The sequence below is a fragment of the Apiospora phragmitis genome, assembly GCF_038363925.1.
Source record: "Apiospora phragmitis strain CBS 135458 chromosome Unknown utg000011l:1.0-3236445.0:1.0-3240683.0, whole genome shotgun sequence".
Lineage (NCBI taxonomy): Eukaryota > Fungi > Ascomycota > Sordariomycetes > Amphisphaeriales > Apiosporaceae > Apiospora > Apiospora phragmitis.
The window spans coordinates 1,274,397-1,293,233 of record NW_027117411.1 but is presented as its reverse complement, the minus strand read 5'-3'; the positions used below and the strand labels follow the sequence as shown (position 1 = coordinate 1,293,233).

The 18,837-nt window shown below is 52.7% G+C and overlaps 7 protein-coding genes across 7 annotated transcripts; 3 read left to right on the top strand and 4 right to left on the bottom strand.

The window, feature by feature from the left end:
* Positions 1-331: 331 nt before the first annotated feature.
* PG994_013190 (uncharacterized protein) lies at positions 332-1,703 on the bottom strand (the record flags this gene model as incomplete). The annotated part of the gene is made up of 4 exons (XM_066864599.1): positions 332-645; positions 744-1,169; positions 1,274-1,602; positions 1,660-1,703. 4 exons carry the CDS (start codon positions 1,701-1,703, stop codon positions 332-334), a joined length of 1,113 nt encoding a protein of 370 aa, XP_066709560.1.
* Positions 1,704-3,201: 1,498 nt separating this feature from the next.
* On the top strand, positions 3,202-3,678 carry PG994_013189 (uncharacterized protein; the record flags this gene model as incomplete). The annotated part of the gene is made up of 1 exon (XM_066864598.1): positions 3,202-3,678. The coding sequence occupies one exon, from the start codon at positions 3,202-3,204 to the stop codon at positions 3,676-3,678; it is 477 nt and encodes a 158-aa protein (XP_066709559.1).
* Positions 3,679-3,761: 83 nt separating this feature from the next.
* Positions 3,762-4,635, bottom strand: PG994_013188 (mitochondrial import inner membrane translocase subunit tim21; the record flags this gene model as incomplete). The annotated part of the gene is made up of 4 exons (XM_066864597.1): positions 3,762-3,950; positions 4,007-4,049; positions 4,114-4,298; positions 4,363-4,635. 4 exons carry the CDS (start codon positions 4,633-4,635, stop codon positions 3,762-3,764), a joined length of 690 nt encoding a protein of 229 aa, XP_066709558.1.
* A 542-nt stretch (positions 4,636-5,177) lies between these two features.
* PG994_013187 (ArfGap-domain-containing protein) lies at positions 5,178-6,747 on the top strand (the record flags this gene model as incomplete). The annotated part of the gene is made up of 4 exons (XM_066864596.1): positions 5,178-5,385; positions 5,445-5,841; positions 5,895-6,355; positions 6,407-6,747. The coding sequence occupies 4 exons, from the start codon at positions 5,178-5,180 to the stop codon at positions 6,745-6,747; spliced, it is 1,407 nt and encodes a 468-aa protein (XP_066709557.1).
* An 804-nt stretch (positions 6,748-7,551) lies between these two features.
* Positions 7,552-8,193, bottom strand: PG994_013186 (uncharacterized protein; the record flags this gene model as incomplete). The annotated part of the gene is made up of 1 exon (XM_066864595.1): positions 7,552-8,193. One exon carries the CDS (start codon positions 8,191-8,193, stop codon positions 7,552-7,554), a length of 642 nt encoding a protein of 213 aa, XP_066709556.1.
* A 12-nt stretch (positions 8,194-8,205) lies between these two features.
* On the top strand, positions 8,206-8,671 carry PG994_013185 (uncharacterized protein; the record flags this gene model as incomplete). The annotated part of the gene is made up of 2 exons (XM_066864594.1): positions 8,206-8,396; positions 8,506-8,671. 2 exons carry the CDS (start codon positions 8,206-8,208, stop codon positions 8,669-8,671), a joined length of 357 nt encoding a protein of 118 aa, XP_066709555.1.
* Positions 8,672-15,806: 7,135 nt separating this feature from the next.
* Positions 15,807-17,068, bottom strand: PG994_013184 (uncharacterized protein; the record flags this gene model as incomplete). Its single annotated transcript, XM_066864593.1, has 2 exons — positions 15,807-16,617; positions 16,683-17,068. The coding sequence occupies 2 exons, from the start codon at positions 17,066-17,068 to the stop codon at positions 15,807-15,809; spliced, it is 1,197 nt and encodes a 398-aa protein (XP_066709554.1).
* Positions 17,069-18,837: the final 1,769 nt, after the last annotated feature.

The following is an 18,837-nucleotide window of genomic DNA, read 5'->3' as shown; positions in this document are numbered from 1 at the left end:
CTCTATACAGTACAATGTGAATGAAGCTCTCTCCCTTTTGCAACGCCGAAATCAACCGCAAATAGTAGGCGCCGCCCCAGTAGTGAGGTCGAGTGGACGCGAAAGCCACAGGCGCAGAAGCCCTCCAGTGGACTAGATCATCGCCCGCTGCACCTGCCACCCAGATCTTGAGTAGTGACCCATGGATATGTTAGTACAATATAGCGCACATAAAGCATATTACCCGCACAGCCTTGAGAGGCCCTCGCCATGTATGTGCCCTCTCTCCTTTCCCCCGAGCGCCGTCAGCACCATTACCCATGATGAGCGGATATCAGGAGGTGTCAAGTTTCTAGACCTCTTCGGCACCATCCATCTTCAAGATCCACTTATGCATTCCCGAATACTTCTCCTCGAAGGTCTTCTGAAACTTCTCACAGGTTGCCCACATTGGATCCTTGTCGGTCCAGTAGGTGAAACAGTTGGTGAAAATCTGTCGTACGTCGCTGACAAACTCCTGGTCGCCTTTGTACTGTCCGCGATCCATCTTGTCCTTGATGGTGCCAAGATCCATGGGCTTGGTGACCTTGTCGAGGTAGTCGGGAACACCATCTTCAACGGGATTAACAGGTTGTCGAAAGGGGCCGACCAAGCGAGTCCAGAAACCTAGGGAGGATATTGTTAGTAAGAGACATAAGTTCGGAGGTGAAAAGGGCGGGGGGAATAAATGACGCCCAATGTCCAGATTGAGGCTGGCCACGTACCAGGTCCGGAGAGCATTCGTGATAGAAGGTCAGAACAAAAGTTCAGCTTTTGGTCATCGGTGAACTGGTGGTCAGCACCGATATTAACAAGGCTTTTCCGATGCTTGACGGGTCTTATGGTGGGGAGGGAAGCGCGGGCGGGCTTCCGTGCAGCAGGACGTTTCTCTTGCGGGGCAGCTCTGGCGGCTGTTACGTCTGAATGCCGATGCTTTGGTGCCTTGTCCTTGGGCTCATCTTCACTGTCGTCGGCGTTGAGGTAGTGGACGTTCTTCCGTTGAGTGTGGCCATTGGGAGACTGAACATTATTCAGCTGTATGACGGGGGCTGAGTCCAAATGACTCATGGCGACCACAAGTTCACTCAGAACCTCTTGCGGGAGACTCTTGCTGAACTCGCTGCGCGATTCCGAGGAACGGATGTACTCGGCTGCCCAGTTCAGTAAGAGCTTGCGAATAGATGAGCCCTCTGGGGTATCATTCCAGACCTGAACAAGCAAGGGGGTTGCGGGATAGATTGGGTCAGGCGCCGACATTCAGCCATGGCCTCGAGGGCCTCATCACAGAGTCCATCGATGCCGAGTCGATGGCCAAGCTTCCAGGTTGCGATAAGCAATTCGTAGCCAGGCAGTGATTCAATGGACGTGAGAAGTCGGCCCGTATATAAGAAGTTCTGAACCAGACCGAAGACTTCAGGTGTGACCTCGGGCAAGGTGACAACATACTCCAGATCCGAGGTTCTAGCCTTGTCCTCGAAGTACTGTCGGTAGAAGGAGGACTTGTGACAAAGAAAATCCTTCTGGATGGCAAAAGGGACTTCTTCAGGACCAACGAAGATCATGACAAATCGGGCATGTGGCTTCCTACGAAGAATGTGTCAGTCGAAAAGAAGTGCAGGGCCAGATCGAAAGGCCACTTACAGCCATGAGAAGCCGGACCCACTTGACAGTGGAAGTGCATCCATCGCAGCGAACTGGAGATTTGTAGCAACTGGCTGCGTCGTTGTTAGAACTGAGATTGAAGTATGATGTGGCGGGTGCGTTGTGTCGAGGAATGAACAGCAAGGACGGGGCAAAATACTGATGTCGAAGAGAGGCTTGATTGGCGAGATGGACTATCAGGTCAAGCCGGTGAGATTACCACCAAACGCCCAAGTCAACAGATAAATGGATGATGCAGTTGATGAAGGATCTTGGTGGGAGATGGCAGCTGAAAAAATAGATGGATGAAGTGAGAAACGAGGGTGGAGGAGTTGATATGGGAAACTCGGTATGATTATGAGCAAGGTGAATGGATACAGATTGCAAGATTGCAAAGGGCAGGCGCAAGAGGGGCACGAAGGACGTATGATGAGACGAACTTGACAAAGATTTACTATTCAATAGATGCAACTTGCCATCACATGGTCCAGCTGGTGATTGGGAGAAGAGAGCTCCTTACCTTGGGTTATTCCTACTTGCCTGCCCCTCACCGTTGTCTTCACCTCAAGGAGGCTAGCGAGCCCTCGCCGGCGATTGATGCGACGCAGCAAGTAGGTAGTGTATCGCGTATCCGGCAATCTGTGAGAGGAAACTCATAGGTCGGGGGTTAGTCAGCGCCAATGACCCGATGCCAGTACTAGGCCGTGATGGCAATGGCTGGTGGCAGTGAATGGCAATGCCAGCGTTGAAATGGTTGATTATTTGAGATGTAGTCGAGTTTGCAGGCAAATTGAATCAACCGAGTCCCTCCATAGTTGCAGCTGTACATGAAGCCAGGTACCTACCTACCCAGTGGGGTTGACAGGTGGAGCTGGGCTTGGCTCGTGCCCACACAGCCCACCTGCCTGCAGCTCAGAGCTTCCTCGAAATATCCTCATATCTGCTATATTATTAACCTACTCCAGGACTTACCGACGCAGCAGTCTATATCTGCTAACTTGTATTTTATACATTTAATAAGGTACTGGTTATATGTTCTATTCGCTAAGTGCATTTTTTCGTCTGTATAGCGTAAAGGTATCTTTATAAATATCATGTTTCCAGCAAAGCGTTAACACCCTCTCGGTAGGCAACTAAATGGTTGCCTTGAGCCCAATTTGAACTCGAGTTACGCGTCAAGCCAGCCTTCGCTTCACGTCTATTGGTCGAACCCTGACATTCAGCTAACTACGATAGAGGCAACCTAGACTCCTGATTTTACCAAGCCTTTTTACGAGGCGGCATGTGTAAGAGAGCTGGAAGGTGGTATAAGAGGCTACAGCATCTCCAGCGAGATGCTGCACACCACCCACCTTTCGAACCAAGTTGACCTCAGCAACAACAAAACAACTGGGCCAAGGACCAAACCCAATATGTTCGTGTGAGTCGCGCCTAGAATCAACATTATTGCCGTCTCCTTCTACATCAACTCCGACGCGGGCTTTCCGCCAGTACCAGCCCCTTATTCAGAATATACCCCAAGATATTGCCACAAACCCCATCATGGTTCAGTCCTCAGTATCCAATATCGTAGCCAACAGCACTCTTTCGACCCAACATGCGCGACTAATCCTGGAGCTCCTTCCTTTCAAAGAACAAGACCAGTTTCATGAATGGCTGACCAGTGAGCATGTGCGGGGGTCGTGGACCGAGTTTCAGCAAGACTTCTTGTCTGGCAACACCAAAGTCCCAGAACCTGACAAGGCCAAAACGGCACAGCCAGCCAAGGAGGCCATTGGGTCGCGTACACCCAAGTATCTCCTGTACCACCCAGACAAGAATGGGTGGAGCGATCAGAATCATCATGTTCGTTTCATCGCCCTCGTCGTAACCGACAACATGTTGAAAGGCAGCCTATGGTCGGAGAATGACTTGAGGAAACGGGGGCTTGAGATTGCACAGGCCGTCTACGAGGTCTTGAGTTATCTGAGAGCCTCCCAGATCGGGGCGGAGCAGCCGCCGCCAGGATACAAGGCCTGACCGGCAGCACAACGTCCATGCGAATACAGCGTACCATCTGTCCAGCCTGCGAAGTTTGGTCGCAGTGTCACGAGGTGGTGTCCCTAGTTCCAATTCACACCGAAGAGCTTGTATCTCTTGGAACCTCCGGTTGACTTTGAATTGGCATCCTCGAGTACGATACGATTGTGACCAGGCACATCGACATAGAAGTACTTGTATTCAAAGTCGGAAGCGCCGTGGCGTTTGACTAGTTCAATGTTAACGACCCCCTTATTGAGGGAGCCGTGGACCTTTGCAAACCAATGTCAGTAGCTGTGTATTCCAGAGTTATTGATTTAGTACGTACGTAGAAGTGCAACGTGAGATGCTCGTTGCCCTTGGCATCTTTGCTATGGGTAGAGCTTGGAAATGTCAGTGGCAAAGCGGCTGGATGTGTTCTAGAAAGCGACGTACGCAATGGGTCGGGCCCGGCGCCACTTGTTCATGGTCTCATCTCCGTGCGCCTCCATATGTTTGCTGTCTCCGAGAAGCGCAACACAGTCGGGGTCTGCTTTGATTCGGTTGACAGCTCGGTTGAAATAGGCGGTCTTGCTTTCGGGAGAGAATACCTCGGTGTAGAGGAGATAGCCAACACCGCACTGTGACGTGTTAGAGGCAGCTCTTACTAGTGCGCATGCACTTATAATGGGTTCGGGTTCCTACAGTCAAGACGAATCCAACAAACATCAAACCCAAGTTGAAGGATTGCTGTGTGGCTCTCGCCGTCTTTTCGGCGGCAGATAACTGGTGCCACGGGACTTGGCCATCGTCGTTGAAAGGCGTGACGGTCTTGCGTCGCGGTCCGGTCGTTGTGGTGGTGGTGGTGGTCCCTAGGCCATGGTGGGTGGCATAGCTTCTCCGGCCGAGGAGTAGTCGCAGTTGAGGCGCGAAGCTGTTGGAATTCAAAGGCGGCAAGGCACGGGGGGTGAGCTTCATTATGGCGGCTCTGGTTCCATTGGAAGCTGTGTGCCGACCGATGATATAATTGAATTCTGCGTCGAGAAGGTCGAGCTCTTTTGCAAGGTTGGGTGACGACAGCAACAGCTCGAAGATCCATCAACTGATTGATCGATTGATTGCTAATAAGCTAATCGATAACGGTGACGGGACATGGGGAATTCGAGCTAGACCCTTTGTAGAGTAGTGCGATTATCTTGGTGGGGCTTCAATCTTTCTTTCAAGCAGGAGTTCGGCCAGATTTCGCTTTGGCAGCCTCCTGAGCCCAAGTCGGTAAAAGAATTAGCCTAAGGAGGTTAATTTACTAGTGCTGCTGCTATTTCCAATTGCCTCCGTCGCCCCTCCAGCGCAACCGTCGACACAATCACTTACCTGCTCTTTTTCCTTCTGCTTCTTCTTCTTCCCAGGGGAAAGAGACAGCCAAGAGAATTTCGTCTAGCCGAACATTCGCCTATTTCACTTCCCAGCCAACAACAATTCCTTATTTATTATCCGTTACCTAACCGGAATCACCCGCTACGATGAGTGCGCTGGCGTCCAAGCAGCAGTCGCAGAAGCTGTTCGAGAAGTTGAAATCGAAGCAGGCCAACAAGATCTGCTTCGACTGCGGTGCCAAGAATCCCACATGGACTTCCGTCCCTTTGGGCATCTATCTGTGTCTCGACTGCTCCTCGAACCATCGCAACCTCGGTGTCCACATCTCTTTCGTGCGATCCACGAACCTCGACCGTACGTCATTTTCATCCCCCTTGTCTCTTATCACAACCACTGACTTGACGCTTCCGCAGAATGGCAATGGGATCAGCTCCGTGTTATGAAGGTCGGTGGTAACGAGTCGGCAACCAAGTATTTCCGCGCAAACGGCGGCAGCGCTGCTCTCGCCAGCAAGGACCCCAAGACCAAGTACCAGTCTGCTGCTGCTACCAAGTACAAGGAGGAGCTCAAGAAGCGCGCCGCTAGAGACGCTCTCGAATTCCCTGACGAGGTTGTCATCACGGACGCTACTGACGCCGACGATGCCTCGACGCCCGCCAGCGAGCCCAATGACGACTTCTTCTCTTCCTGGGACAAGCCTTCAATCAAGCGCCCCACTCCTCCTATCTCCAGAACTGCCACGCCGCCTGTTGTCGGACGTACACCTTCGCCCTTCCTGAACGCAAATGCTAACGGCAAGGACATCTCCCGGTCTGCCTCGCCCTGTCCAAGACCGAATCGAGCGAGACCAAACCCGCCGCTAGTCGCATCACCACCTCTGCCGCGCTGCGCAAGTCTACAACCGGTGGCGCTGGCCCTCGCAAGGCCAATGTATTGGGCGCCAAGAAGACCACCAAGCTAGGCGCCAAGAAGGTCACGGGCGATGTTATCGATTTCGATGAAGCAGAGAAGAAGGCCAAGGAAGAAGCCGAGAGAATCGCCAAGCTCGGGTATGACCCCGAGGCTGAAGAGGCCGCAAACAAGAAGCCTGCTGCTGCTTCCAAGACTGAAGCATCGAACGTCGCGTCTCCCGCTCCTGCAAGCCCGCCCACGTATGGATCTGGACATTCTCGTCAAAAGTCGGCAGCCGAGGTTGAGCGTCTCGGCATGGGCTTTGGTCGTCTTGGATTCGGTCAGGTTGGTGGCGGCAAGGCAGCAGCCCCTGCAGCCAAGAAGAACATGGGAGGATTCGGCTCTGTCGGACCCGTCAAGGCGGCAGCTGAAGGTAAAGGCACCGAACTTTTGGCATATGAACTTGAAGCTAACAATTTCACAGATGACAGCGAACGCTATGCCCGTAACAAGTTCGGCACTCAGAAGGGTATTTCTTCAGACGAGTTCTTTGGCAAGGGATCTTTCGACCCGAATGCGCAGGCCGAGGCCAAAACTCGCCTACAAGGGTTCGAGGGCGCTTCGGCCATTTCGTCGAACGCCTACTTCGGAAGACCCGAGGACGAGGAACAGGTCGATGACTACGGCGATTTGGAAACTGCTGCCAAAGATTTCGTCCGCAAATTCGGCATCACCGCTGGTGACGACTTGGACAACCTGACCAGTGCCTTGGGCGAGGGAGCAACGAGGCTGCAAGGCGCCATCCGCAACTACCTTGGCAGCTAGAGCATCAAATCCATCTTGCTGACACATTAGGAGTGGCTATCTGCTGCAATTACTAGTCGAATGCAGTGGGGTCCAGAGATTCTCACTGTTGAGTGGGCATCAAGAGGGATCTCGTGATATTTTTTTAATGAAAATGTGCGGTACAACCGGTGGACACAGGACCGTATGAGCAATGACACAGGCTTAGGGGAGTGGGTGAAGACAACTGGGTTTAGCCTGCATCGTGTTTTGTTTAGATAGATAAATGGGGCGTTGTAATCGCAAAATTATGTTGCTATTTGTTTAATCCGAGGCCTTCTGTACGAAGCAATGTTGTCTTTAGAGTAATCACTCCTAAATTCGGTTATGTAAGTGAACTTGGAGTAAAAGGGGGCACCAGAGGTTCCCCCTAACTTCTACTCAAACGAACAAATATATCTATCATGCGTATGGGAATTTCGCACGTGTTTGGATTACATTGTTTCCTACTATCTGTGGCCGATGGCTGCTGCGACATACCTACGTGGAACCAAGAATACCAGCTGCCGCTGCCGCCAACCCTTCCTCCCCCCACCGGCTCAACCTGCGGGATAGTTCAATTACTGAAGCACTGCCACCGACACCGCCGTCGTCGAAATGGAAATACTCATGTTGACGCGGCGCGTAGACAGGTGGGGGGGGGACGGAGGGATACAAAGACAAGAAGCTTTCTTTTCATTCTTTCTGATGCATGCTCACGTCAATCGTACCACTACCCCCTTTTTTTTCCTATCTTCTTTTCTTCCTTTCCGAGCCAGGGCCCCCTTAGCGGGCAGCGGCACGTTGCTACGACGTCTTGCTGTACTCCGTACGGGTGCTGGCCTGTGGCCGGGGGTACGGCGGCGCCCTGGCGCTTCCTTTCGTCCCTTGCCTGTGGGGTCCCACGGAAAACATTGGCACGCCCACCTGTTCTTCGTGTGCCATGGTCAACGGGGTTACGGAATGGTGGGATTCCCGGTCAAGGCCCTTCCAGCTGCTGGCGGACGAAACCGTGGGCTTCTGGCTTACAAGTTGCGAGTCGGCGGTGGTGGTGTCCATTCTTGTTTTTGTGTAAAAGGAAGAAACGACGGCGTGGAGGACGAGGAAACGACGACGTCCGCAGTATCCTCCCCGAGTTTGAGACCCTCTAGGCGACGGACGGAGAGAAAGGAGGGGATCAACGACACGGCTGCCGGCGTCAACGGCATATCCGAGAGCCTTCGGTTCATCAACTCTATGAGCGGACTGCGGTATCTGTGCTGCTCGTTGTTCGCGTAGAACCCAGGACGAGCGGTTCCAGGAGGCACTCACGCCCACGTCTCCTCGAGATAGCGCAGAGGGCCGGCCTGGTGGGAGCGACCGTGGGTCTCGCAAGAGGTCGCCCCTCGCCACGGGGGCAGGTCCAGATCCAGTGCGGGCAATAGGACTTGTGAAGTTCCAGCGCTCCATTGTCGGCAAAACATGCGTATCATGGAGGAACCACTGCGACTGGCGAGGACGAAAGCCTTGAAGGAGGGCGTTTGGGTCGAGCGGATGCCTGATAAGTGCGACGAGGGGGACTTCCGCCATTCGTACCTCAAAGACCGGCATGAGGGGCCCGCTGGCACATCCTCCTCCGGCAGTCCTCCGGACCGCGACGACCGGGACAAGCTGTGTGCGATCCTAGGCATTAATTACAGGGGGGCTCCAAGGTTGGGAAGACGAACCGGCTGGCGGATTTGGTGGGTTTCGTTGATAACTTCACAACCAGTGTCATCATAGCGCAGTCGATGCATGTCTCCAGGAAAGCGTCGTCCCCTTCGTCATCGCGAGCGGGCGGTTTCCGGCAACCTGTACTGCCCTCGTGCTCGCGCACACGACCGGGTTCATGTTTTGTGATTCAGAAGCCAAGCACTGGACCATCGATCGGCCTGAACACGTCTTATAAGGATGCCATCGACGTCGTCGCGGACGTGCCAGGACGGCAGGGATCCGTGGAATCCTTTGCTACACTGGCACCGATTTCCGGCTCAAGAAACCAAAAGCCTGACAACCCTCGACGCAGTGGCATGTGGAGGAGAGACTGCGAGAGAAGAAGGTATGCCGTCGTGGGTGCCGAATTGGACACGAGAGGTTGATAGTGCGGCTTGTGAGAACGTGATCCAGGTGAGAGAGGGCGATGCTCAGGGCTTATTCCACTTCATTGACGGAGTCAAGACGCTGCAACTTCCAGGCCGTCCCGTGGGGAGGGTGAAGGCTATGAAGTCATTGAATAATGCCCTGCTTCGATCATCACCACAGAGCTTCGCCTTAGAAAGGTACTTCGCGCTTCCCAAAGAAAGGAGAGTCATCGTGGCAAGTGCGCTGCGATTCGCGTATAATAGCGTCGCATCGGAGCACCAATTCAATGGAGCAAAAGGGCGTAAAGGAATTAGAGTCACTTCTATTGAAGCTGTTACAAACTTGCCTCGATCTGGGAACATCTTTCATCCTGGTTGGTGGCGCTACGAGCATAGTTCACCTAATCATCGCAGTCAGTTGGGCTTTCTGCGGGCTGGCGAGGCAGGGGATTGGAGATGTGTTAGTATTCGTCCCAGGCTGTTTCTCCCACCTGGTGTTACGTAGGACCCAGGCAAGTCAGAGCTGAAGATGGTGCAATAATATGGATACTCGTCGGATTGGCCAAGGTCGGTACCGGCAAGACGAGAAAACCTTGCCTGCAATCTGAGTGGGACAAGCTCATGAAAGAGGACTCTGTGTATAGAGAAACCATTGAGTAGAGAGCAGTCGGTGGTTTCCCAAATTGGAAACTGGTCGCGGCACCACCACTTCGGCTCTCTGTGCGCGCACTGTCGCCGTTGATCTACAAGTTTCTTGAACAGCCTGTTCTGAGGTGGTACCGGCATCTGCGCTTCTATTACGGCTCTCAGAATGGTCAGGCTCTCTCCTACCATGGTGTGGTTGGTCGAGGACCGCGGGTTTAACCCAGGGGAGTAATCTTGCAGGCTCCTTGGATGGCCGAGCGTCGTGGACAGGAAAATGGAATGTCCGCCCTTGGGAGGGGCTGCTGTGTAGCCATCAATAGCCACCATGGTAACCACTGTTAACTGCCAATCTTGACTAGTAAGAAGCTCCGCTGGGTAGGGGGGCACCCGCGAGCATGTAAGGCTCCCGTAACCTATCTCATGAAATGCTGGCAAAGCCATGCGCTATATCGAGATAATGCAGCTCGAGCTAGGCAAGGCATATCGCAGGGCCTACACGGGTCCGATGTCTTCAGAGACAATAAAAACCCCCAGGTGCGTCAATGAGCTAGGTCTCCCTCCGACGGAGTACAGGCAGCGAATAGCTTGAAGAGAAGAAAGATGATTCCCAAAAGGAGTTGAGGTATAAAATTGTACCCCAATCTCGAAGGGTATGCATCAGGGAGAGTACCCAGACTGGGACAGTTGTAATCAGTCTTGGTGCAAACCGTGTCCAAGACCTATGTACCTGAACAGCCCCGAATGGGCTTGTGTAGTTGAAATTGACCAGTAGTGGCTGAGAGGTGAGAATCGACTTGCGTCGCCGCAGCCAGTGCGGCTGCTATTCATAGCCATACGCATTCCATCGACACGCGTTTTAGCGATCCAGTTCCCAATGGGAATCTTGCTTGTTATTCTGCTGGCCGGGCGGCCCAAAATGCCGGCGTATGATGAGCCTCAAGGGCAGCAAGCCCATCCCTTGCATGAGGTGGATATCGCAGGTTTATGAGATAACAGGATGACAATTCTTCTCCATCCCGGCGCCTGAGACGACCATCCCTAGCATACCATGCCGTTTTTATCGTAGCATGGCTTTGATGCCCTTGGAGTTTCCCCGGCTGGTGTGGACAGCTTGTTTACTCACTACTGATGTGCCGTGACGTGAGCCCGCAGCAGTCGCCAGACGTATCCTCTCCGAACTTAGGTCGTGGATGTTGGTGGGTATTCTAGCTTCATGTTGTGTTGTAGTGACTCGCCTTCCAAGATGATTTGACAGCGGCAGAGGCTTGCATACAGGCTGGATAGGCTATCTGTGGTGCAACAAGGGGCTCCCATGTCCCTATATCGAAACAGGAATGCGATAACGTCAGCATCTTCGTCGCCTTGTTCGATCGCGATGGGCATTCTCCCTGTTTCTTTCTTCCTCCCCCCCAGCGATGGTTTCAATCTCTGAGTAAGCGAGGGGCCGGCGCTAATGATTGCCTACATGGATGGGCGAGGCACATACTTGCATCTCGCCCCGACCAACCTTTCTCTGGGGCATTATGCGGGCAGGCAAGCAAGGCCTTTGAGAACTTTCCTACCGTTTAAAACGGTGACAACCTGGTTCTTTGAGGTTGCAACCCTGCAGGTACTCTAACGACAAGTACATATAAGCAGCAAGCAGCGCCCATTACGTTTCATGACGCAAACCCTGGTGTAAATTTGGTTGCTGCACTGTGGCGCTCAAATGCAAGCCCAAGGTAAGAGAGAGCATGGAAAAAAATCCATCTTCCGCGGAAGCTGTCATAGTTCCCAGCGGTAGCTCCCGGGGTTTTGCATCCGGTGACCCCCATCTTTCCAGTTTACCTGATACGCATATAGATGTACCTGTATGCAAAAGGATTTAGCGCGGACGCATCCGGCCCCATCCGGCCTCATACTTGCCTGTCGTTGCATCAATCTCCAATGAGAGCATTGTGATATTGAATTCAGCCCCTCCGGTTGACTTGATGGCTGGTGAATGTAACGAAGACGCAGGCCTCGAACAGCTATCGATCGAGATACGCTAACCACGGCAGAGGCAACCTCGGGAAGGCAACGGGACCGAAGTAACCAGTTGCACGGGCATCTGCCCGCGTTACACCAGATTGGACTTGGCTTGGCCCAGCCCTTGCATCACATCATCGTTGAACGGTAATACATCTCTGCTTACCGCTTGTTGAGAAGAAGAAAACATGGGACGATGAACCCGACTGGCCTTTTCCCGTCAGAATCCATAGACTAATAATAGCCGATAGCCGGATTCCACTTAGACGAGAACAGAGAGCTTGGCTACATTTACCATCTTGTCTCCATATCAATAGAGCTTGGGACGGCAGTCGCGTGTGCAGGCATCGTGCAGGCAAACGGGCGTTGCCAGACGGACAGCAATGTGGAAAACAGTCCCTATAATTACGAGGGTTGCTCACACAGCGAGCATGATTCGAGAGATTATCATGCCTCTCCGGATCTCTTTTACGCTGGAAGGAAGGCCGAGTCAGGTGGGTGTCATCGTTTGTGCTTCGCCTTCTCGTTTTCGCAAGCATGAACTATAGGGCTGAAGGCCCTACGTAGTGTAACGATGGAGATGCAAGTGCAGGCCTGACATATAGGAGGGAATCCGGATTATAGAGCGGAAAGAGTCCTGGAAATGAGGGATATATACCCGCGAAAAGCGAGCTTGAAGGTGGGCGGGCACATGCACCACATATCGTGTTAAAGGGCGTGCGGGATAACATGAGGTAGGCCCCGTCAGCCAAGCTGGGAGTGATCAGCATCTGCACCAAACGTCTAGAGCGGGAGCAAGAAAAACATGGCAGCTCGCCGGCCCCCAACACAACCAGCGTGCTGATTGCAGTGGGTCACCTAAGTCGTGCCTAAGATGCGAGTGAGGTACATATCAGATTGCAGTGGCTCACACACCGCGGCCTTAATACGTTCAGGTCTTGCGAGCCGACGCCACAGAGACAAAGCCGTGTCAGAAATTTGTAGATGACGTCCCTCCACCCCGACGAAGGCCCCCCCGCTTTGATAATGATGTGTGTCGGTACTTGGCTTCACATGGCTCAGATGGAGGTGGTACCCCGCTCAAAGTCCAGCATTGAGGTGCTTTCGGGACCATGCAAAGATTGAAATGAGTGATAGCCTGAAGAAGACCGGTGTGGACTTTGGCAAACGATGAAGCGGAGAAGGCCCCTCGCAGCAATTGCCGGGTCGGGGCCAGTTTGCGTGAAGGTCGACGGCTGCCGGCAATCCATGCATGACCTGGTCAGATTTGCCATCAAATGGCCGCTCCATGGCAATGGATTGCGATGCAGCTGTCCTCTTATGCTGCGAGGCTTGGTTGGCTAAGTACTTTGAAGTAGGTGGTGGGTATGCACTTGTCACTTATTATGATGTTGTTTGATGCCTGGGACCGTCAGCAGCGCATAATCTTGGACAAGAAGGGAAACCGGAAAGGGATCTCGTATTAGACCTTTGCATCAAGTAGCAGGAGCAAGTAGGCGATGCACGCATCACATTCTCGGTGTGCGTTGTGGAGGAGGTAATTGACCACACTTTTCTTTTGCGCTGCGACGACCCGAGAGCCGGCATTGGTGGTTGGGTAGGCATGTATGAGCGGGTGAGTGAGTCAGTGGTTCCAAGCTTCCGCAGCATAACCGACATGTACTTACCTAAGTAACGTGAGAACGAGCGATTACCTAAAGTAGGTACATACTTTATACACCTTGTCATGAGGGACAATTAATGCCTGGTCCTTTTCATTTCACCTCCCCCCTGTACTTCGTCCTGACTAGCCATCCATGGTAAGAGTAAAGCCCGGGAAATTGAATTGAGAAACATGAATGCCTGCCGTGTGAAGTTTGAGGGTAGAAAAGAAGAAAATGACGAAGGAGGAAAGGGAGAACAAGAAAAAAAAAAGAAACGAGGTTGGAGATTGAAGAAGTAAATTTAGCAGCAGGATCGCTGGGACAGATTTGCCTTTACTACATACTGTACCAACATAACGGACTTTATTTTCGATTATCTTCCCATCATTGCTTAAGCTGGAATTCCCCACGACGGATCTACCAATGTGCTCCACAAAAGCTTATTTGAACCACGGCGCTTCATGGACGCTGCGGTGTAATGTTCGACAGCCTCTGGAGAATGACTGCGTCGTCTGGCCTCTAGCTCAACCCGTCGCTCGAGCGGCATCGACGTTGCAAAGGCGACTCGTCTGGCAATCTGGTCTTCATCTTGTACGCAGATCGTCAGGACCCGGAAATCCTGTACGACGACTGCATGGGTAAAGGTGGTTTAAACTGGGGAACCGCTGTAGGCCAAGGCATAAGTCCCAGATCCCTGATTGGGCCCATTCAGTCCCATGTGTCTTCTTCGTTCTTCATTAACCCAGACCATATATCTCCCCCGATATGGGGAGCCTGACATGCAAACAATTTGCATGAACAAGGGAGGCAAACCAGTCACCAGTCACCTACCTACAGAAGAATCAAACCGGACAATTGACCATCGGGCAGGGCCCAGGAACTGGAGAGAACTGGGCCTGCAAGGTCGAGGCGCAGCAACACTAGAATTGATCGGAGTGATGCCGGAACCGATGGATGTGATTCAAACTTGCATTTGCTGGTTCACGCCGTTTGTGCCCCCCCCCCCCTGCTGCCTTGCTGACTACATACATTCTGCTTGCTTACTTCGAATGGGAAAGGATGGCACACCATCAGGCCCCACCAGGCTGATAAGTACCATACATGAAGAATGGCCGCAGGCCTTGTCTTGTGTACATGGAAACGAAGGAGAAGCCAATAGGTACTTCTTGGTCTCATCTCATCCATCCATATAACGGTTGAAGTCCTTCACGGGCCCGGCCCAGTCACCGTAAACCGTTCTGGGCGTAAGCCGTAGGCAATCTGTTTTAGTGCCCGCAGTGGGGGGTCGATCCTCGAGCTTGCTGCCAACCCACCCCACCAATAACTGATGTACGCCAAGTAAACATAAGTCGATTCAGTCTCAGTAAAGTAACACAAAAGCCACCTAGTTTCTTACAGGCGTTGGTCTGCTTCCCTCCTATGACCTACTGGTTTGTCGTATAGCGGTCCAGTGGTTGGACTCGAACCCAAACCTCCCAATACCACCCTCAGAGGAAGAGAGACGGGAGGGTGGACACGGGTATTCCGTCAAGTCCCCATCCAGCAGATCTAGAAGACCCTGCCAGTCATGCCCCGGTCCATTGGAAAGTAAGCCGCCAGACCAGTATATACTCAAGTGTCGTTGGCAGACTGCTTGCCTATACGGTCGCACAGAAAGGGAAGCAGTATGCGCGCGCGGGGGGGGGGCATGGGCACACGTCGGGAACAGCAACAGAGATGGGGATATTTTCTCTTTAGGTTCAAAACAGTCGTGTCAACGAATAACCGTGTCTCTTTGTGTGAAAACCCCCGACCAAGCCCATAGGGATTTCTACACCATATGCTAGCGAAAACAGGGGCCCATGCTGGACACTTGGCGGTGTTGTTGACCATCATCATGAGCCAAGATACTTGAGAACCCGAAGCAGTGATCCACCCAATAACACTTTCCACGTCATACCAAAGCGAGAGAGGTAGGTGACTGTGGGAATTGAAAGCAGATCTCACCAGGAGGGTCGGCTTGGAATAAGAACCGAAAAAGAGATCCCCACGCCACGTATCGTAGGAAATAGCATCTCTCCCCCATGAAGTCCCCGCTTATGCTTCCCTTCGTAACCCGTCTCTTCCAACGCCGCCCCATGATCTCCATATATCTTTATAGTCGTTCTTGATGGAAAAGGTGCAGAGCGAACGCCCCTGGGCTCCTACAGCCTGATTCTTCCGTCACATTCCGCCAAACCAAAGTAATGAAGAAATAGAAAGGGGGAAAAAGCAAGGGGTATCCTTTCCGCAAACCGTACAGCCCCTTTGGCAATGCCCGGAATCAACCAATCAAAGTTCTCCCAAGTGTTCTTTCTGTTTCTGACCGAACAACCTGTTGCTGGTTATCTGGAAACTTCCAGCCTCTCCGCCACCTTTGCTGGAATCCATGCCATACATTCTTCATCATGCATATTCCCGTAAAATTCCCTAGTTTGTGCCTTGTCCACCTTGTTCATGCGCCATGCCTTTTGACCTCCCTAAAGTTCAAACCCAAGAAACCCATGATGCTTTTCCTTTGCTCCGTCCAATGTCTAGCTGTAAAAAGAAATAGACCAGTGGAAGGCGTCTGATGTCCAGATTTACCTCCAAGATCTTCGGTCAAGGAGAATCGTCATGATGCGACCCAGACTTTAGGCTCCGGAGAGGACTACGTCGATTGTGGCAGCATCTGCGGATAGTAACCCGCAGAGGTCGGTTTGCCCTCGAAGCGATTGCACCCTCTCGAAATGTTGTTGTAAGCGGTGCTCGGGTTCGGGTAAAAGAGGCTAGGCAGCGTGCTGTCATGCTCGTGCTTGAGCCTCGAGGCCGAGAGCTCCATGTTGTCAGCCATCGACGTCCCCACGGGCTCCGGATCACCCCGGTGTGTGAACATCTCGATGCCTTGTCGGTTGTCGTTTCCTTCGTAAATCGGCGTCGGATAATACTGATAATCTTTGCTGCTCTCGAGAGCCTTGACATCCTCCACCGACATGACAGGCTCCATGGGCAGATCATGAGGACGATTGCGGCCACTGTATTGGCCGCGATGCTCATAGCTGCCCGTGTTGTAGGAGGACCCAAGCATAGAACTCCCTGGGCCATAGTCTTGCATTTGAGGCGCATATCCGCTGAGAGACCCCCCTGCAGCTCCGGGGCCGCTGCTTGTACTGCCTCTCCTTTCTGACTGGTAGTGCCCTGGAGAGCGCCCTCGAACAATCATCTTGGCCGACTTCCTGTGTGCCACCTTCATCCATTGGTCCGCTACGCCCCGGCCAATCTCACCCACATGAGCATGCAATTCAACGACGAGATGATAATATTGCTGGGCAGCCCTTCGCTTTCCGTTGTTCGCAGTTGCTTGTTTGAACTGGATTCGCTCGAACGTATGCTCAGTTGGATGCCCACTCGGCGGCTGGTTGAAGCCTTCGTATAGGCCTCCTGATGCTGGACCAACTCCCAGTCGGTGGCTATGGCCGTGGCTGTCAGGATATAGCGTTCCCAATGGGTGTGGTGTCTGCTGGGGTGGTTTGGGATTAAGCTCCACCTATCGGGCCTAGAAACGGGACCCTTATCCCGCTTCGGGGTATGTTGAACCAGATCAATGGTGTGCGTGTCACTTTCATGGACCATAGCTGAGATGGACATGGCAAACCCATGCACCTCGTAATGGGTCGCGCTCGAATTCGGTGTGTAATGCATGGCAGCGCCAGGGTAATTTGGCGTCAGGCTGTAGGAGCAGATACACGAGAAGTAGTTTCGTCTGTAGCAAGTCCACTCGTTCTCGGAAAGGAAGAAGCCCTTATCAATAGTGCCGTTGATCTCGACCTTGATGGGACTGTGCCCCGTAGAATAGGCGAGCTGTCCATGTTGTTGCATGCCCTGAAGAGGGGGGATATTCTGGTTGCTTTTGGCGCCGTATGGCGGATCCATGGTCCTGATGGGGTTTGTTGTGAATCCGAGTCCAGGACTTGGTGTCGGCGACAGTGGGTGCCGCCGAGAATGGACTGAAAATGGTGGTGATCTCTGCGGGTGCTCTAGTGCTCTGGTGTACCCAGGAGTCACTGATGAGTAGATGTCTCTGGTCGTCTTGTATCCTAGGTTTGGAAGCGGGTGGGATCGAGGCGCATTTGCCATGCCCACCGAGGACGTGCTATAGCTGTCGTGAGCAAATCAAACCACCCTTTGTTAGATCATTGCATGACATAATAAAACTCGGAGAGATTCATTGTATGCGACGTACCTAGAGCCGAGCCGTGGCCTAACGTCCAGGTAACTTGAAGCGGGGTGGTAAAATGTGCTGTGCTCCGGAGGAAACCCCGTGGACGCGTTGAGAAGGGGCACAGTTGCTGGAAAGATTACGGGCGGTGGTAGGTGACTTTCTAACGTCGTTAATGAGGAGTTGTTGGAGTCTTGGGTGAATCTTGTTGTCGGCGCACATCAGCAAGGGTACTATAGCAGATAGATAGAAAGATAGATAGATCGTGAATGGTGTGCAAGGCTGCCACGGCAATGTTGTATTGCAACCCCATACGAGACAGCGCTCAAGTGCCACATGGGTATGACAACCAACATTTAACGTGGCACGAAAAAGTGCGGGTACCGATCGGAAAGTGTGAACCACTTGGACATGCTGGTGAACCGAGAAGCACTGCCTGCAACCAGTGGTACTTCCCGCTCTGGTGGCGCAGACAACCATGCTCCTTGATTTCGGACCTATAGCACCGTAGAATGCAAATGTCGGCCAAGAGTCACTGTATGTAGGCGACCAGGGCTGCCCGACTGGTAGCCCTGAACATCGCCAATGGCCACAGCACTTACGCTGCGAGACATGATAATGAATTGCGAGCTTCATACTCTAGTGGATATGATATATAGGCATTTTTGGGATGAAGGGGGAATCCGTAACGGACCAGAAGTAGGATAAGGGGAGGGAGGCTTGTAACTAACCTCATCTCAGACGGAGTTGGTATATCGAGGTAGTCCAGCCCGGACGGCGGAGACTCGAAGTCCTGTCCAGCGAGAAACACAGGTCAGCCTTTGGTGTTGATTCATTGGGAATGGCAGCTAGTTGTTGGTGTCTGGAGAGATAGAAGGCCGTTTTCCCAAGATTCCATGTTCATAGGATTGGAGAGTTCAGGGGTGGACATGATTCGCAGGGTCCGTCTGCAGCGGGTGACTGTGACTATTAGCGGTCTGCCTGTAGGCTGCATAACCGTGGTCAGTTTCGAGGAGGGGGGGGGAGGAAGTCGAAGGCAGGACGGGAAGAGAGAAGGACGTGAGAGGTGTATCGATTGCATGTCTGACTTTAACTATAGCATGGTAAGATGATAGACACCGTCCTCTTCCGGTTGGCTGGCGTGCATGAACAAGAAAGCAACATCCGCTGGCTGGGGGGACGACTAATCATCTAAGATAACGGTTGTTGTTTTTTATCGTGCCACTAGGCCACAGAGGACTGCTCCTGGGGTAGTACAAGTGCAGTTCATGGGGAGGCAAAGTGACATTTCCTGTACCTCCCAGGGAATTCCAGGAAGTGTCTCCTACATGAAGAGAGGCGCAGGATGGGGATTTAAAGAGGCAAGCCTCCCTCGGGTCCGGCTCGCTTCCTTTTTTGCGCAGCCGGGCAACCCCAAGGTAGGATTAGAATTGATTGCAGGGGAGCCAAAGCAGATTCGTGGTGGTTGTGGGAAAGTGAGGTC